This window comes from Hippopotamus amphibius, chromosome 7 (assembly GCF_030028045.1).
Source record: "Hippopotamus amphibius kiboko isolate mHipAmp2 chromosome 7, mHipAmp2.hap2, whole genome shotgun sequence".
Lineage (NCBI taxonomy): Eukaryota > Metazoa > Chordata > Mammalia > Artiodactyla > Hippopotamidae > Hippopotamus > Hippopotamus amphibius.
The window spans coordinates 142,083,517-142,101,370 of record NC_080192.1 but is presented as its reverse complement, the minus strand read 5'-3'; the positions used below and the strand labels follow the sequence as shown (position 1 = coordinate 142,101,370).

Here is a 17,854-nt window from a genome sequence, read left to right as displayed (position 1 = left end):
TCACCAGTGAAATTTCAACACACTTCTGGAAGATGGAAAGCTGCCAGCAGAGAGCTGCCAGCTGAAACAGGAAGAAAAATGACAACCTAAGATATGATGTCAGGGGCTAGAGAGGAAACGGGCATCAGCCTTCTGACAGAAGAGGCTTTGGGACTCCTCATATGGACAGTGCATCATCCGCCACCCCGTTCATGCATAAGGAAAAAGGACCAGGTCGCTGGCATGGCTTACTCTGCTACTGTGTGAATAAGACTTTTTTTCCTGCTGAGTTTTTACCTGGAGTGGGGAGCTGTGTGCGGAATGGGGTGTTTGCTGGCCACTGTGGCATTGGGCTTCTCCAGGTTCAGGTGCCCACACCTGCCCACTGAGCTATGGTGATGGCTCCTGTGGAAAGACTGTCCTTCCCAGGGGCTGTGGACCGGGCAGGTATCATGACTGTGCAGTACAGTATCCACAGCCACTGGTCTTGATGAGCCTGTTCCCTTCTTGCAGAGCTGCTGCACAGAAGCCATAGGCTGACTCTCCTTTCCACAAACCCACAGTTTTGAGCTGGAGATTTGGAGGACACTCAAAGCATGCTCAGATTCCAGGCTTTGTTAGGTTTATTTATCACTCCTAGGAAATTGTGTAGCAGGAGGGGAGAGGAGAGGGGGAGGGGGCAGTGGTGGGGAGGGGGCAATAAAGTCTGTGCAAATGTGGCCATTAACGTGCTCTGTTCATCACAGAAGTTAACCTTTGCAATAATACCACTGGCTAAAAAGAGTGTGTAACATACATGAAATGTCCAACTTTAAGCTCAAGGGTCCTCACCATGAATGGCAACTCTGCAATGTGGAAACTGCCCTGTTTGGATGGTCAGCTCTGCACACAAACGCCTATGGCCCCAGAGAGCCAGGAAGATGCTTGCAGTCCCATTTCTTGCTGGAGACCTGAGAATTAACTAGGGAGTTAATTAGCTGAAGGAACAGAGGTTTCCACTTAAAGCTCAGGTTAAACATTGTCTCTTGACTCTTTTGTTTGCAGCTCTTTAACTTGTAAAGTGGAGTTGAAGTCCCAGCCTGCTCACAACTGTTCCTGATGAACGCCTGTGAGCTGTTTGCACAAGTCCTCCTGCCGGGAAGGATCTCTTGTCCTCTGGAATGCAACTTGCTCCTCTATGCCATCAACCACCACTTCCTGAGAGGCTGCCCTGGTTCCCTTACAGGCTGTAACTCATTGAAGGAGCCTCTCAACACATCCTTCTGATGTGACTATTACCTTCCTCCATTTTATGGATGCAAAGCTGAGGCTCAGAAGAGCAGGGAACCTGTGTAAGTTCTCAAAGCTAGTAAGCAGCAGAGCTGGGACTCAAACCCAAGTCTGTCTAGTCCACGGGGTCTTTTCATCATGCTAGTTATGCCCAGATAAACGAGAAACCTAGCAGAATAGACAAGGTGACCTCTGAGTATAAGGAACTACTATCCTGGTACCCAGGCTACCATGCAGGTAGGGTGACCAACCATTCCTCCTTGCCTGGGTCTGGGAGTATTCCCAGGTCATAGGACTTTCAACCAGCTGAATAGGTCACCCTACATGTAGGGTTGTACAGGTTGCTCATTGCACAAAAGTACCTGACCAAGAAGCATGTCGAGACCGCAGTCCAGCCACACTCCATTCACCAAGCTGTCCCCTGTGGAGCAGGGCTGCATCCCCCTAGACGAAGGGCAGCATAGGATCACCAAGGCCCCACCAGCTTCTCTGACACTATTGACCCAGAACTTTAAGTAGTTCAGTGATTAAGGTAATGGCTTCATTTTAAACTAACTGTTTTATCCTCTCTTGCCAAAGAATTTCTCCCAATCCTTGTACACACACACACACATACACACACACACAGAGGATCAAAACACAAAGTCCTAATCATGTTCTTACAACCTGGTCCTCTCATAGGTGGGAAACAAAGCTCGATCGATCTGGAATCCTGTGTCTGATGGTCTGGAGTGCTGCTCTGTGAACCTTTCCTCCGGGATGTGTGGGACGGATGCACTTCCCTCCTTGGGGTTGGGTGGTCCTGGGACAATCTCAGCAATGACTCGTGAGCAAAAGTGAGTGTGTCTCGGACGTCCCTGGTGGTGCCGTGGTTAAGAATCCACCTGCCAATGCAGGGGACGCGGGTTCCATCCCTGGTCCGGGAGGATCCCACATGCCTCGGAGCCACTAAGCCTGTGCGCCACAGCTGCTGAGCCTGTGCTCTAGAACCCATGAGCCACAACTACTGGAGCCCATGCGCCTAGAGCCCCTGCTCTGCAACAAGAGAAGCCACTGCTCGCCACAGCTAGAGAAAGCCCGCAAGCAGCAACAAAGACCCAACACAGCCAAAAAATAAATAAAATTTAAACTAATAATTAAAAAAAAAAAGGGAGTGTGTCTCTTCGGGACTAGAGCAGTCCGTGCTGCTGAGAGCGTCCCTCAGCAACTCGCTATGTTGAAGATGGTGGCGGTGCTGTCAGCCAGGGTCCTGGAGGGTCCAACTCATGGTGGACGTGGAGCCTGGGTGAGAACTATATCTTGGCCGTCCCAAGCCCGTTCCACGGTGGGTGTTTCCTCCTGAGACGTAACCCAGCCTACCCGCGCTGTTACTCCACGATAAAGACATTGACACTCGGGTCTGTGAACCGTGTAGGGCCCTAGAGAGAAAGAGAATCAGGTTTGCAGTTCTCAAAGTCCACCCTACTCGGTCGCATTGGGGATTTTAAACATGAATAAGTTTAATAACAAGATTCGTCTTTATATATATATATATATATATATTTAGTAAAAGTTATTTTAATGGTAGTTGGTGGTTAATCTTATTTGTCCACTTGACAGAGCTAAGGGGTGCCCAGCTAGCTGGCAAAACGTTATTTCTGGGTGTGTCTGGGAGGGTGTCTCCAGAAGGGATTAGCATTTGAGTCTGGACTCAGTAACACAGAGGCCCTCACCAATGCAGTTGAGGGCCTGAAGAGAACAGAAAGGTGGAGAGAGAATTCTCGCTCTCTGCCTGAGCTGGGACACTGTCTTCTCCTGCCTTGGATGACAGCAGTCCTTATTCTCAGGCCTCCGACTGGATTACAGCAGCGGCTTTCCTTTCCGGGGTCTCCAGCCTGAAGATGGTGGTCTGTGGGACTTCTCAGCCTTTCTAACCCTGTGAGCCAATTCCTGGAATGTCTCCCCTTACATACATGTCTGTATGTATCCTATTGGTTCTGTTTGTCTGAGAAGCCTTACTAATACAGTAAGCTACATAAAATCTCTGAGTGAAAGAGAAAGAAAATTTACTTTCCTACATTTCTCAGAAAGTTAACACCTCTAGTGTATTAAGGTCTGAGTAGTTGCTGCAGAGACCATTTGTCAAAAAAAAAAAAAAAAAAAAAAAAAGGAGCGGAGGGGGAATTCCCTAAGGGTCTAGTAGGGTTAGGACTCTGAGCTTTCACTGCCAAGGGCATAGGTTGAATCCCTGGAGATCATCAGTCCTACGAAGCCTAAAATACGTACTATCTGGCCCTTTACAGAAACTGTGTGAAGCCCTGGTTTAGCTGAAAGTGCTGTTTCACCCATTAGTCCTGGATGACAGGGTTTATTCACGAAGGAAAAGGAAGTTAATATTAACCATCTACGATTTTTAGTAACTTATTTCTGCCTTCATACCTAACTCGGCATGCTTACCTGGGGCCCCAGGTGAGATGGTTGAGTTATGAAACCCAAAGTAAAAACGTTCTTTTAGACAAATCAGCATTCCCACTGTTTGAATTCCCTCTTGTGTGTGAACCAGAAACTAGATCTGAAAAGTCACCTTTATTTTTCTACTTCTAGATCGTATTTTTTCCTTACAGATAAAATGTTATGAGCATTTCTCTTCCTTGTTCTTTCTCTTATTTAGCTACAAATAAAAATCTTTTTGATACAAATAAAATATCTTTTCTATTTTTTACAAGTATCAACACTAGAAATATATTAAAAGTTATTTTTGATCCACTCAAGAATACTTATCCAAATATGTTTTGATTATTTAAACTGAAAGCAAACTTATACCAAAATGAAATCATCAGAAAAGAAACTCGATCTGTTTAAACAAGTACACACCCCACATAAATGCAATTTAATTCAACTCTACAAACATTTGCAAAGCACTTACTATGCGGTAACTTTGGGGAAGATACAAATAAATGATCCATAACCCCTGCCTTCGAGGAGCTCAGGGACCAGTGGGAGAGACAGCTGTGTTGAATAATTAAAATAACGAAATGTGGAATAATTAAAATAACTAAATGTGAAATAATAGGTACGAAACACAGAGGAAAGAGATTTACATGAGTTAATAAGTCTAGGAGAGGTCAATAAAGCATCATGGAGAAAACATCAGAGCTGGGTTTTAAAAGAGGAGCGGGAGGACTGACTCCAAAAGCAGAGGCGAAGGCACCGAGATGTGAAAGGCACAGGACATGTGGGCTCGGGGGGGGGGAGGCGGGGAAGTGAGATCTCGTGCCCTTTTTCAAACGCCCTCCTGGGTACTTAGCTTACTGTTATAGTGGGGAAAACAGCAAACTGATTTTTAAAAAGAATCCTGCGTTTGGTACGAAATGAAATCCTAAATTAAAGGATGGCTTCTCCAGCCCCAGCGCATCTCCCCTCCCAGTGCTGACGTCATTCTGCCACTGAGTACAACCCGCGTGGTCCTCTGTGTGTGACAGCCACGGCGAGGAGGAGCCCACAGCAAGCACGGGGGTGTGGAGTCGGCCCGGAGGGAACCCTGGGTAGCACATGCTCAGAAAAGAGCCCTGAAGAAGGAAAAGTGGCTCATCCGAGGTCCCCTGGCAAGGATTTCAGAGCTATCATTTATGGAGAGCTACGATGTCCTGGGTACTCTGTGAGGTTCTGACGGTTTAACCCTTGGCAGCATCATGGGTAGATTTTGTGGTCCCCCATTTGATGGACAGGGCATTGAGGCTCAGAGAGCCCAAGACACTTATGCACAGTCACAGAGCTAATCAGTGCGGGAACCTCCAGTGGTCTCTCTGCAAAGCTTGTGCCCCCCCAATACCTGTCCTAATGCTGAGTCCAGATATCCTGGGTCCTGGCCGTCCCTCCCTCACTAACAAGCCACCCTAACTAGCAGAGCAGCAGACACTGACACAATGGCTTTGGTGGCACTTTTAAAACACGCGTTCCTGTCCTCTGAGGAGCCCCTTTCCTAGACCAGGACTGTATCAGCATCTTCCAAGCCCTAAAAGATCCCAGTCCATCTTTCAGTTTGTGTGACCTGGCACCTACGTGCCCACCTCCGGGGCCACCCGCAGTACAGCTTCATTTGAACATGCCTGGAGCCGCCACCATGGCATCATGCATCTCTAAGTCCAAATAAGAACTGAACACCAGCTGTCCTGAAAGCAAACTTTGGTTGCCATGGTAACTGGGCCATCAGCCTCTTCCTGACTTGAACGGTGCCAGCAACACCACCGTGGTCTTAACTGCAAAACGCGCCTGCAGCGGCTCACTCTCTGGCTGCACACGGCAGGACTCTGGCTCCCTGGTCGGGGCAAAATGGGGTGAGGGGGTAAGAGGGCTGGGAAGAGTGAGGAGGGGCAAACGGGCCTCTCCTTACGGGCTGCAGTATTCTTCAGCCTCAGGGCAATTTTCAGAGTCAGAGCTTTGATCGTGGCAGAGTTCAGGAGGGCTCGCCCTTTCCTTAACCATCTGTGTTCTGTTGGGGAAACAGGCAGCACGAGGCGGATGTGCTGCTGCCTCCCAGGCCCAGCTCCGTTGATCAGATTGGCGGTCCCCAGGCTAGGAGCTTCAGCGAGCCGGGGACCAGGGTGGTGGCCCAGGCCAGGGAGACACCCAGCGTGGGCTGCTCCTCTCTTGGGCGGGCTCCCTGGGTTGGCAGCCTGAGCTCCACCCCGGCCCCAGACTCCTGCCCAGACCTGGGGCCCAAGGAGAAAGGAGAGAGGCGCCAGGCAATTGCCAAGGAGACCGAGAAACCGTCTCAGATTGGAGGAGAGTAAGGAGACATGACAGCAAATCACAGGGAGGGATCCTGTGTCACAAGAACGACAGCAGGGGGGACACTCGGGAACTCTGTGTGAAGTCTGCAGTTGAGTTAGTATTGCACCAAAGTTCATGTCTTATTTTTGTGACTGCACTGCAGTTATGTGTTAACAGCAGGGGGCGCTGGGTGCAGTATGGAAACTGTACTGTCTTCTGCAAGCCTCAAATTACTTTAAAACAAAAAGTTTAAAACACTGTGTATTTTTCTTCATGGAAATAAAAGGAGGTGCTGGCTTCTATAGTGCTTTGTCAAATAGCTTTGTCATACTGTCTTTGTCCCTCCATCGCTGGCCACTGGGCAAAGGTCCACAGAGACTGCGGACAACAGAGAAGAGAACAGCTGGCCTATTCTTGCTGCTACAGCGTCGTTCTAACTTCTCTATTCTTCCAGTTACTCAGTTACTTGGGGTCCTCCTTGACTCCTCCTCTCTCACATCCCACCTTCAAACCATCAGTGATTCCTTTAGTTCTGCCTTCAGACTATGTATCTAGAATCTGGCCACTCCTGACCACCTCCATTGCCCTCTCTCATCTCTCTCCAGCCTCCCTGAACTCCTTGCTCATCCTCAACCATGCCAGACACACATGCACCTCAGGGCCTTTGCGCTGACTGTGTCTGTGTCACTCTTCCAGAAAGCTGCAAGGCTCACATCCGTCCGCATCTCTACCCACCCCCGCCCAGTCTCGCCACCCATTTTGTCATCACAGGGAGGCTTATTTTAAATTAAATCTCCCCTCTTACACTTCGGGTCCTCTTTATGTTGCTCTGCTTTCTTTCCATAGCCCATTCTCTTTCTAACATACAGTGTGATATACTCATTATTAACTGTGTCAATAATTTGCTTCTGTTTTCCTCCTGCTAGAATACAAGCTCCTAGGGGCAGGATTTTTTCTGTGTTGTCCCCGGCGATGCCCCCAGCATCTAGAATCGTACTTGGCCCTAGGTAACTATTAGTTGTCAGTGATCAGTGTGAAAGAAGGGGTATGTGACAGCCGCTCTTCCTCTCCAGGGACAAGCATGGGCAAACAGTCCACAGAACTGTCCTGTTGTAGGTGTTTGTTTTTCCAGAGCAGAAAAATGTCACATGCACGCCACCCAGCCAAGGCCAACACAGAAATGAGGTCTGTTCTCAAGTGTTCCGTAAAGGAGTAGTGGCACCTTAGAAATGGAGACACTCAGGTGTGAACCTGGTCTGCCCCATCTGTGTAGCTTAACCTCACCGCGCCTCTGTTTCCTCATCCGTCAAATGGGGATGATAATACCTGCCTCACTGTGGTGTTGTGAGAAGTGAATAAAATTAAATGCACGTCAAGTCCTGAGCACAGAGCAGCGTCTAGCTCATGAGCACTCAAAGGATGTGAGTTCAAAATGCATTTGTAAAAGGCAACTGTTTAAAATCCAAAATACGTTTCTCCAGAGAAGGAATGGAAAGAGCTAATTAGTCCCTAGAGCTCATGAGAAAAGTGTGGTAATTGAACTGAGGATGTATGATCAGCTAAAGGCTGAGGTCAGTTCAGTGAACATTTATTTGGGACACGCCATCGAGTGCAGAGGTGACAGGCAGGACTTACTTCTGACGCACTGCACACCCTGGTTTTACCTCTGGCTCTGCACTCATCAATAGGATTATAACGCAGAGGGAGACAGAGCTCAAAGGACCCCGAGCGATGTCTCAGTCTAAATGCCGTCCTTTGGGACAAGCAAGTCGAGGCCTGGAGAGGGTGTAAGTACCTTGCCCAGGGTCACACAGCTGGCGTGCGCCTCACACCACGGCCCTCCCCCAAGTCCTGCAAAGCACATGCACGAAGACGCTCAGGCAGGTGGCTGTTACCCTGAGAGCACAGCTTTCCAGGGTCGCACCAGCCCACAGAGAAGAGGGATTCAGCACAGGTCCGCTGCTTCCAAAATCACGTCCTCTTTGATGCTCAGCGTGACCTTATCAATAACTGCCTGTTTTGTGGATTAAAATCTCTCCTTTGTAATAAACACGTGGCCTGCTGTCTCCTGTGTAATGAACACCTGTGCTGCTGCTCTCAGCCTCAGCTCGTGAAGCCCGGGCTCCCTTCTCCAATGTCTCTTTCTTGCTGTCATATTTCATATCACAGTTGCTCTCGCAGCTCCTGGAGGGCAGCGAGGCTGCCTTCTGTTTGGGTCCCAGCCTTGAGGGAAGGAACTTGTTCACGTCACAAAGGCCAAGCGCACCGCCTGCTGACCACTAGGGGTAAATGTTTTCCAGGACAACCATCCCAGTTCCAGCTGAGTGGGGGCTCCCAGACCCTCTATATGGGAGGCGCTGAGGGGCGCCCACCTGCCCTTAAATTGAGGGTGTGGGAGTGGTTATGAGAATGGACCTGTGCGCTTTGGAAAGTGCACTGTTTGACTTGAGTTGTATGTTTATTTGAGGAGGGCTTAGGAGACATGCCCCATTCCCCAACTTCACACCACCGCTGGCTTGTTCCTACGACATCACTTAACTAAATCTAGGATTTATCAGGTGCTACCAGGGGCAAGGCACTGTGCTCAGGGTTGTAGGAGATACACAGATTCATCAGATGCCTACTCACGAAGATGAAAGCACAGCACCGTGTTCCATTCAACCTGTGCAGCACGTGCTACAGGCTGAAGAGTGTGCTCTGCAATTCTTTAAAGGCAATAATGGTTGGGACTTCAATCAAGAGACGGGCACGCACACCACACAGCCTGTGCTCGGTCAGTGTGAGTGGTCATCAGCTCTACCCCTGGTCAAGGATGAGTGGACACGTTGGAGGTCCCAGAGCAGGAGATGGGGCTTTTAGTGGCATGAAAGGTGTATACAAATATGTGTGTGTGTATAACATACATATACACATACACACATATATATACACATACACACATACACACACACACACACACACACATATATATACACATATATACTGGCTTTGGTTTAAATGCTTTTCTCTCTTAATGCACCCATGGTGCTGGAAAAAAGAAGTTGAGCTTGAATGGTTTCTCCCTCTTCCTGGACAGGCCAGTGAGAGTGGAGTGGGCTCTTCTTCCCACACCTCCTCCCACTGCTGAGGAAGACCCAGAGGGTGAAGACCAGGTGGTGGCCCAGGAGCCCAAGGTACAGGCCACCAATTTTAGTCTTGGTCACTGCAGTTAATGGAGTTCTTTCCTGCAGGATTCTCAAGACTTTACCTGATAACGTGACCTCCAGGAGGGAGACGAGGAGGTAACGTTTCCCAGGACCCTTTGTCAAGGAGCATCTCTCGGGGACGGTGTCCAGAAGAGCAAACAGAGTGCTTGTGGCCTTGGGGGACCCTGTCCACCAACCAGGTCGGCAGCTGTCCTCCGTGTTTCTGAAATCCAGCCCTGGCCCCGCCCAAGCTGCCCTGAAGAGCCATTCTCCCAAGGCTCGGAAGCAGCATCTCAGACAAAATCAATTGACAGGTCTTGGGGAGATAAAGGTGACCAAGAGGTCGCCTTGAAAGCAGGATGGACTGTCAGGGTTCACTGTCAGAGGGGCATGTTCCTCCTCTGTCAGGCAGCTCTGACAGTCAGCTGAAATCTCGGGGCATTGGGTCACTAAATGCAGCGGCGATGCAACCAGGGGCTGATGGATGGATTTGTTTCTTCCTTTGACAAAAATCCAAATCAAGTCATTGGAAATAAATGCAGTTGAAGCAACCCATGTAAGGGGCCCAAAGGCAAACAAATATGTTGGATTCTTCAGTGGTGTTGCTTCCTCAGGTCCAAGACGTAGCCCAGAGACTGAAGGCGTTATTCCTGCTCGTGGCCTCCAGACAATGACACCGTATTTGGAATTCCCTGAACCGAGGTCTGAAGGAGGAAAGAGAGCCGCTCTAATGGATGAGGTGGGGCCCTTGCCCAGCTCCTGGTGTTAGTGAAACCCGGTCAGAGGAAGGTGGCAGCAGACAGGGCACTAGCTCGGGGTTGTTGATGGCCAAGGCTACGGAGGAATTAATTCTCCAAACACGGAGCATCTCGGCTGGGCCCTGAGGGTGCAGAGGCCCGTGAGACCCAAGGCTCTCATGATCTAGAGCTGGCGAAAGACCCCTAAGCAGAGGGTTGGAATGCCACAATGGGGCCTCCTGGGAGCGTCATGGAGAGAGGGCGGCTTGCTCCCGTGGGTGTGGGTCAGGGCTGCAGGTTGCCAGGAACTACAACACGTGAGCAGAAAAATAATTCATGAGATGGAGACTGGAATTGACACGAAAATTGGAGAGCCTGGCTCCAAACACAAGCAAGAACTAAGGCAGGCTGGACAGGAGCCCACCACAGAGTAAGAGGAGGACCTGGGGCAGCTCTCTAGAAATGGTGCCTGGGCTGCATGCCTGAGAAGGGGTGTGAGACCTGAGGAGGAAGCGGGGAGGCGTGAGCGAGGGCTTCCAGGCAGAGCCGCGTGGCGGGCCTGGGACACCTGTGTCCACAGTGCTGGACCAGAGGGCAGGGCATGGGTGGCAGGGACGTGGCCTCAGGGCAGGCAGCTGCGAAGGGCTCAGGGCCAAGGGGAACTGCAGGATCGCAGCCCAGAGTTGGGGTGGCTGGGGTTTGAGGAGAGGGTTGGTGTCTCAGTGAGCTGGGTCACCCTGGTCCTGTGAGGCACGTGGAGTGGGGAGGCCCAGAGTGGGAAGCCTTGGGAAGCTCCTGCCACAGTCCAGGGCCTCAGCAGGACAGGGCGCCAGTGATGAAAAGACAGGAGATTCAAATATGGAAGGAGGGAGAGTAGCAAGACTTCACGATGGATGTGAGGGTGACCTCTGGGTGATCCTTTAAGGAGGGATGAAAAGCCCAGCGTGTGGGGCCCGGCAAACTGGAGAGAGTGGGCAGCTTGGGATGTTATAATCCCAAAGGGGAAATACGCCATACTGACCCCATAAACAATCCCTGAGGCCCAGGAGGGCCTCGATCCCCACGAGCGGAGAGACCAGTTCCCATCCCTGATCGTGGCTCCACCGGTGTTAATTCACAGTCTGTACCTTCTTGTCTGAGGAATCACGTCTTCTAATTTTGATCTTGTAAGATTATTGTCACTCTGGGAATGCAGCTAAACAGGTGGAGAAGTTAGTGAGGAAATGAGTTAAAACCCTGGGGCCATCAGCCAGGGCCCTGGCGGGAAACAGCTGGCAGGCTCCAGAGGGTTCACCTGAGAAGAGCTGAATCAGGGAATTGTTTGCAGCCGGAGCTGACGCCAGAGCAGGAGCCCAGGGCTGGGAACCACGGGTGCCGTTCCACCCCGACCTCTGCAGAGGAGGGAGACAGCGCAGTTACCAAACCCAGGTCCCGGCCTGCGGGGAACGCTGCCCGACAGGAGCTGGGGCCTTGGTCAAGGTCAACAGCCTGCGGTGACCCTTGAGGGAGAGAGCCAGGGGAAAAACTACCCCACTTGTATCCTCCCTCCCTCCAGTGTCCCATGATGCTCTCATTGGCCAAATCCCTGAAAGCCAGACCCAGGGAAGCCCTCGGATGCCACCCACTGGGGGCATCCTCCCTGCACAGGGCAGGGTGGGGAGGGCCAGTGAAGCTGCAGCACTTATGTGAGTCAGTGATGATATGTCCGTAAAAAACGGCTTAAACACCTCATGGAAATTTAAATACATGTTCAATAAAATGTCTTAAATGTTTAAGAATGTATGATTTTTAAGGTTTTTTTTATATGCAATATATGTGTTTGATTTTACTTATGTGTGAATATATGTATTTTAAAGGGAATGTTGTCTAAATACCAAGGAGATGTCTTTTGTTGTGGAGCCCCAATTTAATCCCTAGGCTTTTTTTTATGAGGAAGTAAAAAGTTCAGATTTTATTTTGTTTATTTTTTTGGCCCTGCCACACAGCTTGTGGGATCTTAATTCTCCAACCAGGGGTTGAACCCATGCCCTCGTGCAGTGAAAGCACAGAGTCCTAACCACTGGACCACCAGGGAATTCCCGAAAAAGTTCAGATTTTAAAGAACTAAATATCCGTTGAAATTTTTTCTATTCAAGCGAACATTAAGTGATGTTTAGACCTTTCCCACGCTGTTTTGAGGTCTCCTTGAATAGTTTCCTATATCAAAGCAGAATTGGAGGGTCTCATCCACACATCCTTGTCTTAGGAGGGGCAGGAGGGGAGAAAGGTGGAGCCGCCACCCATAGGAAGATGTTCAGGAATTAAGCGGAAATGGGGGTGGGCAGGAGCACAGCCAAACGACCACCCCAGAGATGAGGTGGAGCTCAAAGGTGGGGGCCAAGCTGATGGCGCTGCAGGTGCTGGGGGCCGGCATGGCAGGAGGTCTGCTCCGGGCTGTTCAGGCACATAAACCAATAACACCCTTTATGGACTTCCCTGGTGGCACAGTGGTTATGAATCCGCCTGCCAATATAGGGGACATGGGTTCAAGCCCTGGGCCGGGAAGATCCCCCATGCCGCGGAGCAACTAAGCTGGTGCGCCACAACTACTGAGCCTGTGTGCTGCAACTACTGAGCCTGTACCCCTAGGGCCCGAGCTCTGCAGCAAGAGAAGCCACCACAATGACAAGCCAGTGTACCGCAACAAAGAGTAGCTCTTGCTCACCGCAACTAGAGAAAGCCCATGCACAGCAACAAAGACCCAACGCAGTCAATAAATAAATAAATAAATAAATTTATAAAAAATAAACACCCTTTATGCTCATGTCCATCACTTGCAACCCAAAGAGTCCTAACTGACACTCACCTCTCCATCTCTGTTCTACTTTCCTCTACATTGATTCCACTTCCCACTCTGTGCTCCCAGGAGTCTCAGGCTTAATTCTCCAAGCTCCAAATGCAGCAAAAGTCAGAGCTTCTCTTCGCCCTCCACCTGCCCCCACAGTCAGCAAATGGCCTGAAATTGGGCTTTCTTAGGAAGGTTTGAGTTGGTTGCCATTCCTGAATGGGTCAAGAGACTAGAAATTACCAGGGTCATGTCTGACTCCTACATCCTCAAGGGCAAGGAAGACAGGTGGGGAGCTGACCCACTTAAATCTCATGAGCCTTGTGGGCCTTGTAAAGACTTGCACCCCTGCTTTGTGTGGGATGAGACAGATGAAGGCAAAGTGCGTCAGGACCAGTGCTGAGGGGGGAACCCAGGCACCCGGGCCTCACGTACACTCTCCATGACCTCATCCTGTCCCTCTACTTCCTGGAACATTTTCTTGCCACTTGGGTTATGTCAACCCACCCCAAGTGTGATTCTGCAGATTTGTTTAAATGTGCATCTGCCTGCCCAGCCACCAAGCTGTCTAATCTCCTCGCACTGCACGTGGGGCTGAACTGAGATAAGGCTCCCATCAGGCACAGGCAGAGAGAGAACAACGACACCTCCCCTGGGTCTCATCGGGCAATGCAGCAGGGCTTTTGCATGGGGGGGGGGGGGGGTGGAGGCGGGGCCTTGGAAATCCCTGGAGCAAAGCTCACAGTCATCATAACAGCTACCATTTACTGAGGATCACGATATGCCAGGCACTGTGCTGGATCTGCCATGAATCCCCATTTGAGCCCCCCAACATTCTACTGCAGTATGAATACCCATTTTCCAGATGAGGGAGGTAAAGCCTGATGAAAAAGCAACTCATCCAGTTATACACCTAGGATGTGGAAGGGAGATCCACCTCAGTGTGTCTGGCTCCGAAGGCACGGCCCCTCCATTTCCATGTCCCACCTCAAGTGAATCTGGTCTCTTGTCACTTTTTCAACCTTTTTAGTGAAGCAGGGTTATGTGACATGCAGCACGTAATAGTATCAATTTTGTTGCAAACTCTACATTGTCCACCTGTTAAACTATTCCTATAAAAATTAATGCTGGAAATGTACATCAAAACCACAGTGGTTATTATTTTTTAAAAAATATAAAATAACAAGTGTTGATAAGGATGTAGAGAAATTGGAACCCTTGAGCCCTACTGTTGGGAATGTAAAATGGTGCAGCCGCTGTGGAAAACAAGATGAAAGTTCCCCCAAAAATTAAAAATTAGATTATTCTCCATACTTAAAAACATTTCTTTTAATGAGGAAGGAAAGAGAAAGTACATGTCACATTTTCTGATCACAATGCAATGAAAACAGAGAGTGGAAATTAAAAGGTACCCCAGACTGAAATCAAATCAACAAGGATAATTAATATTTTTGACCTTCTAAATAACTCAGATCAAGGTGGAAATCAAAAACAAAAATTTAAACTAATCAGAAAAACTGCAAAAATGAGATTAAAACCTGTGGAATTTGCCCAAAGCTATTCAAAAGAACACTCAAGGGCATTAACGATTTCATTTTTATTTATTTATTTATGTATTTATGTATTTATTTGTTGGCTGTTTTGGGTCTTCATTGCTGCACTCGGGCTTTCTCTAGTTGCGGTGAGCGGGGGCTACTCTTTGTTGTGGTGCACGGGCTCCTCATTGTGGTGGCTTCTCTTGCTGCAGAGCACAGGCTCTAGGTGCGTGGGCTTCAGTAGTTGTGGCATGGAGGCTCAATAGTTGTGGCTCACGGGCTCAGTTGCTCCGTGGCATGTGGGATCCTCTTGGAGCAGGGATCAAACCCCTGTCCCCTGCATTGGCAGGCGAATTCTTAACCACTGCGCCACCTAGGAAGCCCAATGATTTCATTTTTAAAAATTGCTAAATGCAATGTGGAATCCTGGACTGGATCCTGGGACAGAGAAAGGACATTAGTGAGAGACCTGGTGGAATCTGAATAAAGTCTGTAGTTAATAGTTTGGTGCCAACATTAATTTTTAGTTTTAACAAATATAAGATGATACTATTAGGGGAAGCTAAATAGATGTCATTACAATACAATATTGTAACATCTTTGCAATATTTCCATAATCTGAAATTATTCTCAAACACAAAGTTCAAAGTAAAAGACAGCAGCTTATAGCTACATGGGTGTCTAGAGGAAGGGCATAGAGCATCTACTTAGTGGCAGGCAGTGTGGATCAGAATCCTGCAATGGGGCACTGCTCCTGGAGGCTCAGCCTGGAGCCCACCCCTCTAGCCCCTCCAATAATTTTATAAGCACTTATTCCCCCTAGTAAATCCTTTTCTGCTTAAATTGGCTATAGTAGTTCCTGCTGTTCTTTTTTTTAATTAATTAATTATTTTGTTTGTTTATTTATGGCTGCATTGGGTCTTGGCTGCTGCGTGTGGGTTTCCTCTACTTGCTGCTAGTGGGGGCTACTCTTCGTTGGGTGCTGATGCTTCTCATTGTGGTGGCTTCTTTTGTTGGGGAGCACAGGCTCTAGGTGCTCTGGCTTCAGTAGCTGTGACACGAGGGCTTCAGTAGCTGTGGCTCATGGGCTCTAGAGCGCAGGCTCAGTAGTTGTGGCGCACGGGCTTAGTGGCTCCGCGACATGTGGGATCTTCCCGGACCAGGGATTGAACCCGTGTCCCCTGCATTGGCAGGTGGATTCTTAACCACTGCACCGCCAGGGAAGTACGCTGTTATTCTTAACGGACCCCTAACTGAGGTGCAGATAGAAACACTGAATATATTCACCCCGCAGAAGGAAGTAAAAAAGTTGTCAAATATTTACCTCCCTCTGCCCAAAAAAAAGTGATCAACTTTGATAGTTTTTACAGGCAAATTCTATCAAACTTACAAAAGACAGATCATTTAAACTATATCAGAGGGGCTTCCCTGGTGGCCCAGTGGTTAAGAATCTGCCTGCCAATGCAGGGGACACGGGTTCGATCCCTGGCCCAACAAGATCCACATGCCACGGAGCAACTAAGCCCGTGCACCACAGCTACTGAGCCTGTGCTCTAGAGCCTGAGAGTGGTGACTACTGAAGCCCACGTGCCACAACTACTGAAGCCTGCGCGCCTAGAGCCCATGCTCCACAACAAGAGAAGCCACCTCAAGCAGTCAGTGAAGATGCAATGCAGCCAATAAATAAAGAAATTTATTTTTTAAAAAAAGAGAGAGAATGTGGAGCAGGTCTGTGATACATCAGTGAAACATAACTGAGAATCCAAAAATAGACCATGTACATAAGGAAATTTAGTACTGTACTCTAAAGGATAAAGATACGTTTAAAATTAGAATAGAAAGGATAGATGGATTATTCAATAAGGATATTGAAACAATTAGCTGTTAATTCAAGAAAAAAAGTTTAGTATGGTCTCAACCTTACTCAGCAGATCAGAGATTCAAGTGTAAAAAATAAGCTATCAACGTTCTATGAGAAAATGTATCTTTGTATGGTGTTTGAGCAGGACAGCAAAACCAAAAACCTTTAGAAAAGGAAAACTTGTTAACAGTTGTATACATAAAAATTTGTAAACTTCTGAATGGTAAAAAAAAACAACAACACATGATATATGAACAAGCCACAGACTGGGAGAAAATATTTGCAAACCATATATCCAACAAAGGACATGCATCCAAAATACAATTTAAAAAAAAACTAAAGTCAGCAGTAAAAAAAAGAACCAATGCTTTTCTGCCCGTGGACGCCGCTGAGTAAGCATCGTTGACACTTCCCCCCCTCCACGCCGTCATGTCTAAGTCAGAGTCTCCCAAACAGCCCGAACAGCTGCGGAAGCTCTTCGTTGGAGGTTTGAGCTTTGAAACCACCTATGAGAGTCTGAGGAGCCATTTTGAGCCATGGGGAACGCTCACAGACTGTGTGGTAATGAGGGATCCAAACACGAAGCGCTCCAGAGGCTTTGGGTGTGTCACCTATGCCACTGTGGAGGAGGTGGACGCGGCTAGAAATGCAAGGCCACACAAGAGGGACAGAAGAGTTGTGGAACCAAAGAGGGCCGTCTCAAGAGAAGATTCTCAAAGACCTGGTGCCCACGTAACTGTGAAAAAGATTTTTGCTGGTGGCATTAAAGAAGACACTGAGGGGACTTCCTAAGTGGTGCAGTGGTTAAGAATCCACCTGCCAATGCAGGGGACACGGGTTCAAGCCCTGCTCTGGGAAGATCCCACATGCCACAGAGCAACTAAGCCCGTGTGCCACAACTATTGAGCCTGTGCTCTAGAGCCCGTGAGCCACAACTATTGAGCCCGTGTGCCGCAACTATTGAAGCCCACGCACCTAGAGCCCGTGCTCCACAACAAGAGAAGCCACTACAATGAGGAGCCCGTGCACCACAATGAAGAGTAGCCCCCACTCGCAGCAACTAGAGAAAGCCCGTGTGCAGCAACGAAGACCCAACACAGCCAATAAATAAATAAATAAATAAATAAATAAATGTATTAAAAAAAAAAAAAGAAGACACTGAGGAACATCACCTAAGAGATTATTTTGAACAGTATGGGAAAATTGAAGTGATTGAAATCATGACTGGCCGAGGCAGTGGCAAAAAGAGAGGCTTTGCTTTGGTAATCTTAGATGCCCATGACTCCGTAGACAAGACTGTCATTCATAAATACCACACTGTGAATGGCCACAACTGTGAAGGAAGGAAAACCCTATCTAAGCAAGAGATGGCTAGTGCTTCATCGAGTCAAAGAGGTCGAAGTGGTTCTGGAAACTTTGGTGGTGGTCGTGGAGGTGGTTTTGGTGGGAATGACAACTTTGGTTGTGGAGGAAACGTCAGTGGTCGAGGTGGCTTTGGTGGCAGCCGCGGTGGTGGTGGATATGGTGGCCGTGGGGATGGCTGTAATGGATTTGGTAATGATGGAAGCAATTTTGGAGGTGGTGGAAGCTACAATGATTTTGGCAATTACAACAATCAATCTTCAAATTTTGGACCCACGAAAGGAGGAAACTTTGGAGGCAGATGTTCTGGCCCCTATGGCAGTGGAGGCCAATACTTTGCCAAACCATGA

At 48.6% G+C, this 17,854-nt stretch overlaps 1 protein-coding gene across 1 annotated transcript; it reads left to right on the top strand.

The window, feature by feature from the left end:
- The first annotated feature begins 16,571 nt into the window (after nt 1–16,571).
- On the top strand, nt 16,572–17,854 carry LOC130856438 (heterogeneous nuclear ribonucleoprotein A1-like). The gene is made up of 2 exons (XM_057740707.1): nt 16,572–16,910; nt 17,450–17,854. Exons 1-2 carry the CDS (start codon nt 16,572–16,574, stop codon nt 17,852–17,854), a joined length of 744 nt encoding a protein of 247 aa, XP_057596690.1.

What these genes read in the sequence shown, in the direction of transcription:
- LOC130856438 (XM_057740707.1), top strand. Translation starts at nt 16,572, where the DNA reads ATGTCTAAGTCAGAGTCTCCCAAACAGCCCGAACAGCTGCGGAAGCTC. An exon ending in TTTTTGCTGGTGGCATTAAA is followed by an intron (nt 16,911 to 17,449) that starts GAAGACACTGAG and finishes ACTGTCATTCAT; the next exon opens with AAATACCACACTGTGAATGG.